The following is a 15,366-nucleotide window of genomic DNA, read 5'->3' on the forward strand; positions in this document are numbered from 1 at the left end:
TGGCAGGTTGAATGATGCTCTGCCTCTGTGGTCAAGTACAGACATAGGCCTTAAGCAACCATGAGCCACTGATAAGTGTGACAGATTAGGAAACATGCATACAGTTCATTAGTTAGACTCCTATGAACCACTAATAGGAGAAAATGAGCACGCAATAAAGTGGACTTGTTAGGGAGAGATTGCCATCAGTGTTAAAACACTCCAACTCAATTTTTGATGATAGAAACAGCTAAAAAATGAGCGTTTTGTTGACACTGATGACAAAATCCTGATCAGATACAGACAGACACATGCATACAACACACACTACTGCTCAAAAGTTTGTGGTCAGATTCAAACTGTCGTCTTTTTAATTAATAATTTACATTTACTTTTAACATAATATTACATGAAAATGATCAGAAATGTTTTCACAGATGTGTGTTTAATGAATCATTTATGTTAAATCACCCATGATGCATTAGGAAATGTCTACACACTTATACATGGGCCCATTTGTAGTAACCATCACTGCTGTGTGGACAGATCACATGGTTATAAACCAGGTGAAAATTGACTTCAAACCTTTGAGCTGTAGTGTAGATTGCAATGATAGTGTATAGTTATCTATTACAGAAGAATATATAGAAGTCTGAGGACAGGGAGACACTGTAAAAAAGTTATGAGCTGTCTTGCTGCAGAGAAAGTGGAGTCTGTCATCCTTGAAAAGCTCCCAAGATAGGCAGCTGGCAGGTTGAATGATTCTCTGCCTCTGTGGTCAAGTACAGACATAGGCCTTAAGCAACCATGAGCCACTGATAAGTGTGAGAAATTAGTGCACTTAATGCAGCGGTCCCCAACCCCCGGGCCTCGGATCGGTGCCGGTCCGTGAGTCGTTTGGTGCCGGGCCGCGAGAGGTGAGGCTCAGTTGTGAAATGTATGGTTTTCAGGGTTTTTATCGGTATTCAGAGTTATTTTGTTATCGTTTTTATCGTTAACTCGGTGTCCCTGGGTCTTTTCAAGTGTGTTATGAATAAATCTTCTTTTTTTCCGGTACCGGTACTAGTTTTGTTTTGTTGTATTTATCCGCGACACCTTAAAGGCCGGTCTGTAAAAATATTGTCGGGCATAAACCGGTCCGTGGCGCAACAAAGGTTGGGGACCGCTGACTTAATGCATGTTTCCTAATTATATACGTATGAGCCACTAATAGGAGAAAATGAGCACGCAATAAAGTGGACTTGTTAGGGAGAGATTGCCACCAGAGTTAAAACACTCCAACTCAATTTTGATGATAGAACCAGCTAAAAAATGAGCGTTTTGTTGAAACTGATGACAAAATCCTGATCAGATACAGACAGACACATGCATACAACACACACTACTGCTCAAAAGTTTGTGGTCAGATTCAAACATTCTTGTCTTAATTTTAAAATTATATTTGCTATAACATAAAATTAGGCAAAGTTTATCAGAAATGTTTTCACAGATGTGTGTTTAATGTATCATTTATGTTAAATCACCCATGATGCATTAGGAAATGTCTACACACTTATACATGGGCCCATTTTTAGTAGCCATCACTGCTGTGTGGACAGATCACATGGTTATAAACCAGGTGAAAACTGACTTCAAACCTTTGAGCTGTAGTGTAGATTGCAATGATAGTGTATAGTTATCTATTACAGAAGAACATATACAAGTCTGAGGACAGGGAGACACTGTAAAAAAGTTATGAGCTGTCTTGCTGCAGAGAAAGTGGAGTCTGTCATCCTTGAAAAGCTCCCAAGATAGGCAGCTGGCAGGTTGAATGATGCTCTGCCTCTGTGGTCAAGTACAGACATAGGCCTTAAGCAACCATGAGCCACTGATAAGTGTGACAGATTAGGAAACATGCATACAGTTCATTAGTTAGACTCCTATGAACCACTAATAGGAGAAAATGAGCACGCAATAAAGTGGACTTGTTAGGGAGAGATTGCCATCAGTGTTAAAACACTCCAACTCAATTTTGATGACAGAAACAGCTAAAAAATGAGCATTTTGTTGACACTGATGACAAAATCCTGATCAGATACAGACAGACACATGCATACAACACACACTACTGCTCAAAGGTTTGTGGTCAGATTCAAACTGTCGTCTTTTTAATTAATAATTTACATTTACTTTTAACATAATATTACATGAAAATGATCAGAAATGTTTTCACAGATGTGTGTTTAATGAATCATTTATGTTAAATCACCCATGATGCATTAGGAAATGTCTACACACTTATACATGGGCCCATTTTTAGTAGCCATCACTGCTGTGTGGACAGATCACATGGTTATAAACAGGTGAAAATTGACTTCAAACTTTTGAGCTGTAGTGTAGATTGCAATGATAGTGTATAGTTATCTATTACAGAAGAATATATAGAAGTCTGAGGACAGGGAGACACTGTAAAAAAGTTATGAGCTGTCTTGCTGCAGAGAAAGTGGAGTCTGTCATCCTTGAAAAGCTCCCAAGATAAGCAGCTGGCAGGTTGAATGATGCTCTGCCTCTGTGGTCAAGTACAGACATAGGCCTTAAGCAACCATGAGCCACTGATAAGTGTGAGAAATTAGTGCACTTAATGCAGCGGTCCCCAACCCCCGGGCCTCGGATCGGTGCCGGTCCGTGAGTCGTTTGGTGCCGGGCCGCGAGAGGTGAGGCTCAGTTGTGAAATGTATGGTTTTCAGGGTTTTTATCGGTATTCAGAGTTATTTTGTTATCGTTTTTATCGTTAACTCGGTGTCCCTGGGTCTTTTCAAGTGTGTTATGAATAAATCTTCTTTTTTTCCCGTACCGGTACTAGTTTTGTTTTGTTGTATTTATCCGCGACACCTTAAAGGCCGGTCTGTAAAAATATTGTCGGGCATAAACCGGTCCGTGGCGCAAAAAAGGTTGGGGACCGCTGACTTAATGCATATTTCCTAATTATATACGTATGAGCCACTAATAGGAGAAAATGAGCACGCAATAAAGTGGACTTGTTAGGGAGAGATTGCCACCAGAGTTAAAACACTCCAACTCAATTTTGATGACAGAAACAGCTAAAAAATGAGCGTTTTGTTGAAACTGATGACAAAATCCTGATCAGATACAGACAGACACATGCATACAACACACACTACTGCTCAAAAGTTTGTGGTCAGATTCAAAGATTCTTGTCTTAATTTTAAAATTATATTTGCTATAACATAAAATTAGGCAAAGTTTATCAGAAATGTTTTCACAGATGTGTGTTTAATGAATCATTTATGTTAAATCACCCATGATGCATTAGGAAATGTCTACACACTTATACATGGGCCCATTTTTAGTAGCCATCACTGCTGTGTGGACAGATCACATGGTTATAAACCAGATGAAAACTGACTTCAAACCTTTGAGCTGTAGTGTAGATTGCAATGATAGTGTATAGTTATCTATTACAGAAGAACATATAGAAGTCTGAGGACAGGGAGACACTGTAAAAAAGTTATGAGCTGTCTTGCTGCAGAGAAAGTGGAGTCTGTCATCCTTGAAAAGCTCCCAAGATAGGCAGCTGGCAGGTTGAATGATGCTCTGCCTCTGTGGTCAAGTACAGACATAGGCCTTAAGCAACCATGAGCCACTGATAAGTGTGAGAAATTAGTGCACTTAATGCAGCGGTCCCCAACCCCCGGGCCTCGGAAAGGTGCCGGTCCGTGAGTCGTTTGGTACCGGGCCGCGAGAGTTGAGGCTCAGGTGTGAAATGTATGGTTTTCAGGGTTTTTATCGGTATTCAGAGTTATTTTGTTATCGTTTTTATCGTTAACTCGGTGTCCCTGGGTCTGTTCAAGTGTGTCATAAATAAATCTTCTTTTTTTCCGGTACCGGTACTAGTTTTATTTTGTTGTATTTATCCGCGACACCTTAAAGGCCGGTCCGTGAAAATATTGTCGGGCATAAACCGGTCCGTGGCGCAAAAAAGGTTGAGGACCACTGACTTAATGCATGTTTCCTAATTATATACGTATGAGCAACTAATAGGAGAAAATGAGCACGCAATAAAGTGGACTTGTTAGGGAGAGATTGCCACCAGAGTTAAAACACTCCAACTCAATTTTGATGATAGAACCAGCTAAAAAATTAGTGTTTTGTTGACACTGATGACAAAATCCTGATCAGATACAGACAGACACATGCATACAACACACACTACTGCTCAAAAGTTTGTGGTCAGATTCAAACATTCTTGTTTTAATTTTTAAATTATATTTGCTATAACATAAAATTAGGCAAAGTTTATCAGAAATGTTTTCACAGATGTGTGTTTAATGAATCATTTATGTTAAATCACCCATGATGCATTAGGAAATGTCTACACACTTATACATGGGCCCATTTTTAGTAGCCATCACTGCTGTGTGGACAGATCACATGGTTATAAACCAGGTGAAAATTGACTTCAAACCTTTGAGCTGTAGTGTAGATTGCAATGATAGTGTATAGTTATCTATTACAGAAGAATATATAGAAGTCTGAGGACAGGGAGACACTGTAAAAAAGTTATGAGCTGTCTTGCTGCAGAGAAAGTGGAGTCTGTCATCCTTGAAAAGCTCCCAAGATAGGCAGCTGGCAGGTTGAATGATGCTCTGCCTCTGTGGTCAAGTACAGACATAGGCCTTAAGCAACCATGAGCCACTGATAAGTGTGAGAAATTAGTGCACTTAATGCAGCGGTCCCCAACCCCCGGGCCTCGGAAAGGTGCCGGTCCGCGAGAGTTGAGGTTCAGTTGTGAAATGTATGGTTTTCAGGGTTCTTATCGGTATTCAGAGTTATTTTGTTATCGTTTTTATCGTTAACTCGGTGTCCCTGGGTCTTTTCAAGTGTGTCATAAATAAATCTTCTTTTTTTCCGGTACCGGTACTAGTTTTATTTTGTTGTATTTATCCGCGACACCTTAAAGGCCGGTCCATGAAAATATTGTCGGGCATAAACCGGTCCGTGGCGCAAAAAAGGTTGAGGACCACTGACTTAATGCATGTTTCCTAATTATATACGTATGGGCCACTAAAAGGAGAAAATGAGCACGCAATAAAGTGGACTTGTTAGGGAGAGATTGCCACCAGAGTTAAAACACTCCAACTCAATTTTGATGATAGAAACAGCTAAAAAATGAGCGTCTTGTTGAAACTGATGACAAAATCCTGATCAGATACAGACAGACACATGCATACAACACTCACTACTGCTCAAAAGTTTGTGGTCAGAATCAAACATTCTTGTTTTAATTTTAAAATTATATTTGCTATAACATAAAATTAGGCAAAGTTTATCAGAAATGTTTTCACAGATGTGTGTTTAATGAATCATTTATGTTAAATCACCCATGATGCATTAGGAAATGTCAACACACTTATACATGGGCCCATTTTTAGTAACCATCACTCCTGTGTGGACAGATCACATGGTTATAAACCAGGTGAAAACTGACTTCAAACGTTTGAGCTGTAGTGTAGATTGCAATGATAGTGTATAGTTATCTATTACAGAAGAACATATAGAAGTATGAGGACAGGGAGACACTGTAAAAAAGTTATGAGCTGTCTTGCTGCAGAGAAAGTGGAGTCTGTCATCCTTGAAAAGCTCCCAAGATAGGCAGCTGGCAGGTTGAATGATGCTCTGCCTCTGTGGTCAAGTACAGACATAGGCCTTAAGCAACCATGAGCCACTGATAAGTGTGAGAAATTAGTGCACTTAATGCAGCGGTCCCCAACCCCCGGGCCTCGGATCGGTGCCGGTCCGTGAGTCGTTTGGTGCCGGGCCGCGAGAGGTGAGGCTCAGTTGTGAAATGTATGGTTTTCAGGGTTTTTATCGGTATTCAGCGTTATTTTGTTATCGTTTTTATCGTTAACTCGGTGTCCCTGGGTCTTTTCAAGTGTGTTATGAATAAATCTTCTTTTTTTCCGGTACCGGTACTAGTTTTGTTTTGTTGTATTTATCCGCGACACCTTAAAGGCCGGTCTGTAAAAATATTGTCGGGCATAAACCGGTCCGTGGCGCAACAAAGGTTGGGGACCGCTGACTTAATGCATGTTTCCTAATTATATACGTATGAGCCACTAATAGGAGAAAATGAGCACGCAATAAAGTGGACTTGTTAGGGAGAGATTGCCACCAGAGTTAAAACACTCCAACTCAATTTTGATGATAGAACCAGCTAAAAAATGAGCGTTTTGTTGAAACTGATGACAAAATCCTGATCAGATACAGACAGACACATGCATACAACACACACTACTGCTCAAAAGTTTGTGGTCAGATTCAAACATTCTTGTCTTAATTTTAAAATTATATTTGCTATAACATAAAATTAGGCAAAGTTTATCAGAAATGTTTTCACAGATGTGTGTTTAATGTATCATTTATGTTAAATCACCCATGATGCATTAGGAAATGTCTACACACTTATACATGGGCCCATTTTTAGTAGCCATCACTGCTGTGTGGACAGATCACATGGTTATAAACCAGGTGAAAACTGACTTCAAACCTTTGAGCTGTAGTGTAGATTGCAATGATAGTGTATAGTTATCTATTACAGAAGAACATATACAAGTCTGAGGACAGGGAGACACTGTAAAAAAGTTATGAGCTGTCTTGCTGCAGAGAAAGTGGAGTCTGTCATCCTTGAAAAGCTCCCAAGATAGGCAGCTGGCAGGTTGAATGATGCTCTGCCTCTGTGGTCAAGTACAGACATAGGCCTTAAGCAACCATGAGCCACTGATAAGTGTGACAGATTAGGAAACATGCATACAGTTCATTAGTTAGACTCCTATGAACCACTAATAGGAGAAAATGAGCACGCAATAAAGTGGACTTGTTAGGGAGAGATTGCCATCAGTGTTAAAACACTCCAACTCAATTTTGATGACAGAAACAGCTAAAAAATGAGCATTTTGTTGACACTGATGACAAAATCCTGATCAGATACAGACAGACACATGCATACAACACACACTACTGCTCAAAGGTTTGTGGTCAGATTCAAACTGTCGTCTTTTTAATTAATAATTTACATTTACTTTTAACATAATATTACATGAAAATGATCAGAAATGTTTTCACAGATGTGTGTTTAATGAATCATTTATGTTAAATCACCCATGATGCATTAGGAAATGTCTACACACTTATACATGGGCCCATTTTTAGTAGCCATCACTGCTGTGTGGACAGATCACATGGTTATAAACAGGTGAAAATTGACTTCAAACTTTTGAGCTGTAGTGTAGATTGCAATGATAGTGTATAGTTATCTATTACAGAAGAATATATAGAAGTCTGAGGACAGGGAGACACTGTAAAAAAGTTATGAGCTGTCTTGCTGCAGAGAAAGTGGAGTCTGTCATCCTTGAAAAGCTCCCAAGATAAGCAGCTGGCAGGTTGAATGATGCTCTGCCTCTGTGGTCAAGTACAGACATAGGCCTTAAGCAACCATGAGCCACTGATAAGTGTGAGAAATTAGTGCACTTAATGCAGCGGTCCCCAACCCCCGGGCCTCGGATCGGTGCCGGTCCGTGAGTCGTTTGGTGCCGGGCCGCGAGAGGTGAGGCTCAGTTGTGAAATGTATGGTTTTCAGGGTTTTTATCGGTATTCAGAGTTATTTTGTTATCGTTTTTATCGTTAACTCGGTGTCCCTGGGTCTTTTCAAGTGTGTTATGAATAAATCTTCTTTTTTTCCCGTACCGGTACTAGTTTTGTTTTGTTGTATTTATCCGCGACACCTTAAAGGCCGGTCTGTAAAAATATTGTCGGGCATAAACCGGTCCGTGGCGCAAAAAAGGTTGGGGACCGCTGACTTAATGCATATTTCCTAATTATATACGTATGAGCCACTAATAGGAGAAAATGAGCACGCAATAAAGTGGACTTGTTAGGGAGAGATTGCCACCAGAGTTAAAACACTCCAACTCAATTTTGATGACAGAAACAGCTAAAAAATGAGCGTTTTGTTGAAACTGATGACAAAATCCTGATCAGATACAGACAGACACATGCATACAACACACACTACTGCTCAAAAGTTTGTGGTCAGATTCAAAGATTCTTGTCTTAATTTTAAAATTATATTTGCTATAACATAAAATTAGGCAAAGTTTATCAGAAATGTTTTCACAGATGTGTGTTTAATGAATCATTTATGTTAAATCACCCATGATGCATTAGGAAATGTCTACACACTTATACATGGGCCCATTTTTAGTAGCCATCACTGCTGTGTGGACAGATCACATGGTTATAAACCAGATGAAAACTGACTTCAAACCTTTGAGCTGTAGTGTAGATTGCAATGATAGTGTATAGTTATCTATTACAGAAGAATATATAGAAGTCTGAGGACAGGGAGACACTGTAAAAAAGTTATGAGCTGTCTTGCTGCAGAGAAAGTGGAGTCTGTCATCCTTGAAAAGCTCCCAAGATAGGCAGCTGGCAGGTTGAATGATGCTCTGCCTCTGTGGTCAAGTACAGACATAGGCCTTAAGCAACCATGAGCCACTGATAAGTGTGAGAAATTAGTGCACTTAATGCAGCGGTCCCCAACCCCCGGGCCTCGGAAAGGTGCCGGTCCGTGAGTCGTTTGGTACCGGGCCGCGAGAGTTGAGGCTCAGGTGTGAAATGTATGGTTTTCAGGGTTTTTATCGGTATTCAGAGTTATTTTGTTATCGTTTTTATCGTTAACTCGGTGTCCCTGGGTCTGTTCAAGTGTGTCATAAATAAATCTTCTTTTTTTCCGGTACCGGTACTAGTTTTATTTTGTTGTATTTATCCGCGACACCTTAAAGGCCGGTCCGTGAAAATATTGTCGGGCATAAACCGGTCCGTGGCGCAAAAAAGGTTGAGGACCACTGACTTAATGCATGTTTCCTAATTATATACGTATGAGCAACTAATAGGAGAAAATGAGCACGCAATAAAGTGGACTTGTTAGGGAGAGATTGCCACCAGAGTTAAAACACTCCAACTCAATTTTGATGATAGAACCAGCTAAAAAATTAGCGTTTTGTTGACACTGATGACAAAATCCTGATCAGATACAGACAGACACATGCATACAACACACACTACTGCTCAAAAGTTTGTGGTCAGATTCAAACATTCTTGTTTTAATTTTTAAATTATATTTGCTATAACATAAAATTAGGCAAAGTTTATCAGAAATGTTTTCACAGATGTGTGTTTAATGAATCATTTATGTTAAATCACCCATGATGCATTAGGAAATGTCTACACACTTATACACTCTAAAAAAAGATCTGCTGGCTTAACGTAAAAAAATTAAGGTAACAATTTGCATGGATCTTTTTAAGTTACTTCAGCTTAGCCACTATAGCGTAAATGCCACAAGAGTTCTCTAGTTAGGCAAACTCTATTCCTTACGTACAAACAACATGATTTGCTTTGTCCTCTACAAGCTTAATTAAGTTGAACCAACTTAATTTTAATTGTTTAAAAAATTACTCCATTTAGTTATTAAAACTTATTTTTTTACTTTTATTCTACTCAGAAATATCCATGCAAATTGTTACCTTAATTTTTTTGAGTACTAGTAACTTACAATAACTTATAACTTACAATTATACAATAAATTACACATTGAAATTCCAGTTTTATGATCAAACTGTTTATTAGAACACCAGTCCACCATTCCAGACTCATTGACATTTCAATAGCAGACAAAATTGTTGCCTCCATAAAATAAATGACATAAAACACCCCTGTAAATCTGTCTCAAAAAGACTGAACATTTTGACAGTCATGCTCTGATTCAAGTTTGTTTGTGTTAAAGTGATAGTTTAGGTTTTTTTAAGTATGAAGTACATTGTGAGTGTATTACACACAGTAGACAGCAGTCAGCACATTCCTGCCACCAACACGCACGATAGGCTCAGTTTGTTTGTGTGACTTTGGTAAATCTGAACTAACCCGAACTAACACCAAAGTCACCAAATAACACAATTACACTTACTGATCAAGGCAGCAGGAGACCAGCAACTCCTGTGTGCTGTCAGGTAAAATTGCTGTTTTTGTCCATGGACGCTGGTGGGCCAGAGCGATTGAAACAACAAGCAGTAGAACTTCTCTTTCCTCACAGAAAAGGCTGTCTGATAGCAAAATAAAGCAGTAAACATATTCTTGATATAATGTACATTTAAACTGACATCAGTTTTATTAGGATGGAGGCTCATCTTGCGTGCCGGTGGCCCCGTCTGCTTCTCCGTAGGTGGAGCTTACTGACTGCCATCTACTGTGTGTAATACACTCACAATACATATGTACCTCATATACAGCCTCACTTCAAAAGACCCGAGCTATCCTTTTAAAGTGCATTATTTTTAACTAGGTGTACTTAATGCTCAACGCTCAACTTTACACCTACTGCCTACTGTAAAGTATGTAACACAACACATTGCAAACAACAGTGGAACATTTCCCGTTTAATTTGAGGATAGCCTCACTCTTCACATTTTTTAGTACAACAGTTTACTTTTTAGTGACATTACCTTAGGACTGGCTTTCAGATCATCCAGCTCGAGGAATATCTTTTGAAACACTTCAAAAGTGTTTTTCAAAAGTGTTTTTCAGTTCTTTTGGGTAGCTGAGGTTGAGTGCATATATCAGCCCCATTAGCAAGGCACAGGCTCTGGGTACATCCAGGTCTGCTAGGACTTCTGTTCCTTCAAGTATGATCCTTGCGCTGGCTGGATCAGACGTTGTGGCACCTCTGGTTACAATCTTCATCACTTCATTGGTAATATCCCCGCCACCATCCTGGTAGATCAGAATCAATATAAATGTTTTAAGTAATCATACTTATACATGAGAGTAACACAAAATAGGGCTGCAACTAACAATTTTCTCGATTATCTGATTATGTCTGTGAAGGTTCTCTTTGCAAGCTCCTTTGACGATTATCTGATTAGTTGTTTGGTCCAGAAAATGTCAGAAAATGGTGAAAAATGTCAATGTTTCTCAGAGCCCAATATGATGACCTCAAATGTCAAACATATTCAGTTTGCTGTCATAGAGGAGTAAAGAAACCAGAAACGATTCACATTTATGAAGCTGAAACCAGAGAATTTGGACTTCTTTTTCTAAAATAATTACTTAAACCGATCAATCAATTATCAAAATAGTTGCCGATTAATTTAGAAATCAATTAATAATAGATTAGATCGTACCTCTAATACAAAGTATAGTCATGTCTGATTTACCTGCTCTTTGAAGAGATCCTCCTCCTTTTCCCTGAGATACACCACTAAGCCACGGATAGCGACCTCTCGCCTTCTCTCCACAGAATCGTCCTGTGAATAAGAAAAAGAATGTCGAACTGCTCTTCGAGGAGGATGGGTTTTTGATAATTACATCCAAAAAAAAAAAAAGAAAAAAGGATTGACTTTATATGGCCTGAACTGTACCAATTATAGATTTCCAGTGATAATCAAAATAATGAATTGATCATTTCAAAGAGCCATTTCTCTGAAATGATCAATTCATGAACTTGAAAAATCCAGGTAACAAATAGAAAAACTGCAAAATCTTGCAAATTACTCTGCCAATCATGATCCACATCACCTATAATTTGTTTTATTATTAAGTATTTATAGTTTTAATTGATATTTGTGCCTCAAGCTCTAAACAATAATTTGACATAGTTGAGTTGTAAACAGCTACCTTTTAAGACTCAATATCACCTATTGGAAAAAAAAGTGGATTATCCTATTTGAAATAAACTACATTTCATTCATTCATACCTCTAGCAGCATGTTCTGGATGCGCCGAATGCGCATTTTTGCAGCCCCTCCTCTTGAGGACAGCAAGGACATTATTTTCTGAGAGTACTGGTCCAGCTTTGCCATGAATGTTGTCTCCAGGTTAACAGTGGTGATCCTTCTGAATTCTTGGTTTATCTGTATAAAAAAAAGGCACAAATAGGCACAACATGTTAATGTATACAATTTACTTTAAAAGAATACATACTGCAAATTATCTTATGGAAAAATATTTACCTGAACTGCATCAAAAAGAGCAGGCCATCTTTCTTTCAGGTCATTGATTTTTGGTGCTTGATTGACAACTTCCTGCCTGCGAATGGAGAATGTTATGTTATGTTTCCAAATCAAAGATATTTTTTCTTAAGTGATACAACTGCGCTTATGTATCTGCAGTTAACACCCAAAAGAGCAAAATTATATTTTATGTGCTAATGCACACTCAATGTAATGTCATTAAAACAACTAGTTTATGAATGTTACTTAAGATCTTTCCTGTGGCGTTTCTACAACATGGCGTTCGCTTCCTCGCCCGCGTTTTTTGACTGAACTTTGACACAGGCTGTTCTTCAGCTAGGGCTCAATTAACAAACTTCAATCTCACATAAAAATAACTCTAGGACTTAAACATCAAAATGCATCGATGTTAAACCGAATGTATACTCAGTAACCTACATTTGTTTAGTCATGAATGTAAAATGGCCCAGCCTTTTGCTGGTCAAACCTTCATCAACGCTGCAACGATTTCAAAGTAGAAAGAAGAAAAACATGTATTACCCTGTCTTTGCAGAGTTAAAACTACTGCTACAGAAGCTCAGTGTCAATTAACACCATTTGGCTGCCACCGTAAAACAAAACTTAACAAAGACTAATGTTACGGTCGAATTACTTCACAAGTTAGCCAGAAGTGTAACGTTACTAGCTTATCACCACCACTCGCCGAGGAAGAGTTTAGTGTTGTGTAAAAAGGATTTCTTGCAGTGCGTGTTGATAGAGTTAAAGTTAGAGTTATTAGCTGCTGTGAATAAAACAAGGCAAAAAATTGTACTCACCACAAAGCTTTAACGTTTGATAATGTTCCGTACAAAATGCCGCTTCTCTGCTTTCTCTCTTTGCCTCCGTTTCTTTCGATCAGTGGTCTGAGAGCACAACATGTCCGGGCAAGTCAGCCTTGTACTCAGCTTTTAAAGGACGCTTACGAGATTTTTAAGTTGTATTAACTGAATACACTTTCATGTTAAGTTAACACAGAAATGTCTGTTCAAAATCGATATATTACTGAGCTAAGACTGTTTTCTTTATTTTCATTTTGACCAACTCATTAAATTAAGTTATCAACTGATTACAATGTGTACATGCAACAAACTTAATTTTTTATGCAGAAAAAGCTATTAATTTTAAGCTTTACTTACTAACCCCATGAATCATTTTTTAGAGTGTACATGGGCCCATTTTTAGTAGCCATCACTGCTGTGTGGACAGATCACATGGTTATAAACCAGGTGAAAATTGACTTCAAACCTTTGAGCTGTAGTGTAGATTGCAATGATAGTGTATAGTTATCTATTACAGAAGAATATATAGAAGTCTGAGGACAGGGAGACACTGTAAAAAAGTTATGAGCTGTCTTGCTGCAGAGAAAGTGGAGTCTGTCATCCTTGAAAAGCTCCCAAGATAGGCAGCTGGCAGGTTGAATGATGCTCTGCCTCTGTGGTCAAGTACAGACATAGGCCTTAAGCAACCATGAGCCACTGATAAGTGTGAGAAATTAGTGCACTTAATGCAGCGGTCCCCAACCCCCGGGCCTCGGAAAGGTGCCGGTCCGCGAGAGTTGAGGTTCAGTTGTGAAATGTATGGTTTTCAGGGTTCTTATCGGTATTCAGAGTTATTTTGTTATCGTTTTTATCGTTAACTCGGTGTCCCTGGGTCTTTTCAAGTGTGTTATGAATAAATCTTCTTTTTTTCGGTACCGGTACTAGTTTTATTTTGTTGTATTTATCCGCGACACCTTAAAGGCCGGTCCATGAAAATATTGTCGGGCATAAACCGGTCCGTGGCGCAAAAAAGGTTGAGGACCACTGACTTAATGCATGTTTCCTAATTATATACGTATGGGCCACTAAAAGGAGAAAATGAGCACGCAATAAAGTGGACTTGTTAGGGAGAGATTGCCACCAGAGTTAAAACACTCCAACTCAATTTTGATGATAGAAACAGCTAAAAAATGAGCGTCTTGTTGAAACTGATGACAAAATCCTGATCAGATACAGACAGACACATGCATACAACACTCACTACTGCTCAAAAGTTTGTGGTCAGAATCAAACATTCTTGTTTTAATTTTAAAATTATATTTGCTATAACATAAAATTAGGCAAAGTTTATCAGAAATGTTTTCACAGATGTGTGTTTAATGAATCATTTATGTTAAATCACCCATGATGCATTAGGAAATGTCAACACACTTATACATGGGCCCATTTTTAGTAACCATCACTCCTGTGTGGACAGATCACATGGTTATAAACCAGGTGAAAACTGACTTCAAACGTTTGAGCTGTAGTGTAGATTGCAATGATAGTGTATAGTTATCTATTACAGAAGAACATATAGAAGTATGAGGACAGGGAGACACTGTAAAAAAGTTATGAGCTGTCTTGCTGCAGAGAAAGTGGAGTCTGTCATCCTTGAAAAGCTCCCAAGATAGGCAGCTGGCAGGTTGAATGATGCTCTGCCTCTGTGGTCAAGTACAGACATAGGCCTTAAGCAACCATGAGCCACTGATAAGTGTGAGAAATTAGTGCACTTAATGCAGCGGTCCCCAACCCCCGGGCCTCGGAAAGGTGCCGGTCCGCGAGAGTTGAGGCTCAGTTGTGAAATGTATGGTTTTCAGGGTTTTTATCGGTATTCAGAGTTATTTTGTTATCGTTTTTATCGTTAACTCGGTGTCCCTGGGTCTTTTCAAGTGTGTCATAAATAAATCTTCTTTTTTTCCGGTACCGGTACTAGTTTTATTTTGTTGTATTTATCCGCGACACCTTAAAGGCCGGTCCATGAAAATATTGTCGGGCATAAACCGGTCCGTGGCGCAAAAAAGGTTGAGGACCACTGACTTAATGCATGTTTCCTAATTATATACGTATGAGCCACTAAAAGGAGAAAATGAGCACGCAATAAAGTGGACTTGTTAGGGAGAGATTGCCACCAGAGTTAAAACACTCCAACTCAATTTTGATGATAGAAACAGCTAAAAAATGAGCGTCTTGTTGAAACTGATGACAAAATCCTGATCAGATACAGACAGACACATGCATACAACACACACTACTGCTCAAAAGTTTGTGGTCAGAATCAAACATTCTTGTTTTAATTTTAAAATTATATTTGCTATAACATAAAATTAGGCAAAGTTTATCAGAAATGTTTTCACAGATGTGTGTTTAATGAATCATTTATGTTAAATCACCCATGATGCATTAGGAAATGTCTACACACTTATACATGGGCCCATTTTTAGTAGCCATCACTCCTGTGTGGACCGATCACATGGTTATAAACC

General features: G+C 38.7%; 1 protein-coding gene across 1 annotated transcript; it reads right to left on the reverse strand.

Annotated features, from left to right (window-relative positions):
* Positions 1-9,642: 9,642 nt before the first annotated feature.
* On the reverse strand, positions 9,643-12,993 carry LOC145429941 (uncharacterized). The gene is made up of 5 exons (XM_080304102.1): positions 12,860-12,993; positions 12,045-12,120; positions 11,790-11,945; positions 11,250-11,339; positions 9,643-10,806 (listed from the first exon to the last, which is right to left on the reverse strand). The coding sequence occupies exons 3-5, from the start codon at positions 11,892-11,894 to the stop codon at positions 10,591-10,593; spliced, it is 411 nt and encodes a 136-aa protein (XP_080160228.1). The 5' UTR covers positions 11,895-11,945; positions 12,045-12,120; positions 12,860-12,993; the 3' UTR covers positions 9,643-10,590.
* Positions 12,994-15,366: the final 2,373 nt, after the last annotated feature.

Source organism: Astatotilapia calliptera, chromosome 7, assembly GCF_964374335.1.
Source record: "Astatotilapia calliptera chromosome 7, fAstCal68.1, whole genome shotgun sequence".
Lineage (NCBI taxonomy): Eukaryota > Metazoa > Chordata > Actinopteri > Cichliformes > Cichlidae > Astatotilapia > Astatotilapia calliptera.

What these genes read in the sequence shown, in the direction of transcription:
- LOC145429941 (XM_080304102.1), bottom strand. Translation starts at nt 11,894, where the DNA reads ATGGCAAAGCTGGACCAGTACTCTCAGAAAATAATGTCCTTGCTGTCC. An exon ending in TCCAGAACATGCTGCTAGAG is followed by an intron (nt 11,340 to 11,789) that starts GTATGAATGAAT and finishes TCTTATTCACAG; the next exon opens with GACGATTCTGTGGAGAGAAG. An exon ending in AGGATCTCTTCAAAGAGCAG is followed by an intron (nt 10,807 to 11,249) that starts GTAAATCAGACA and finishes CTGATCTACCAG; the next exon opens with GATGGTGGCGGGGATATTAC.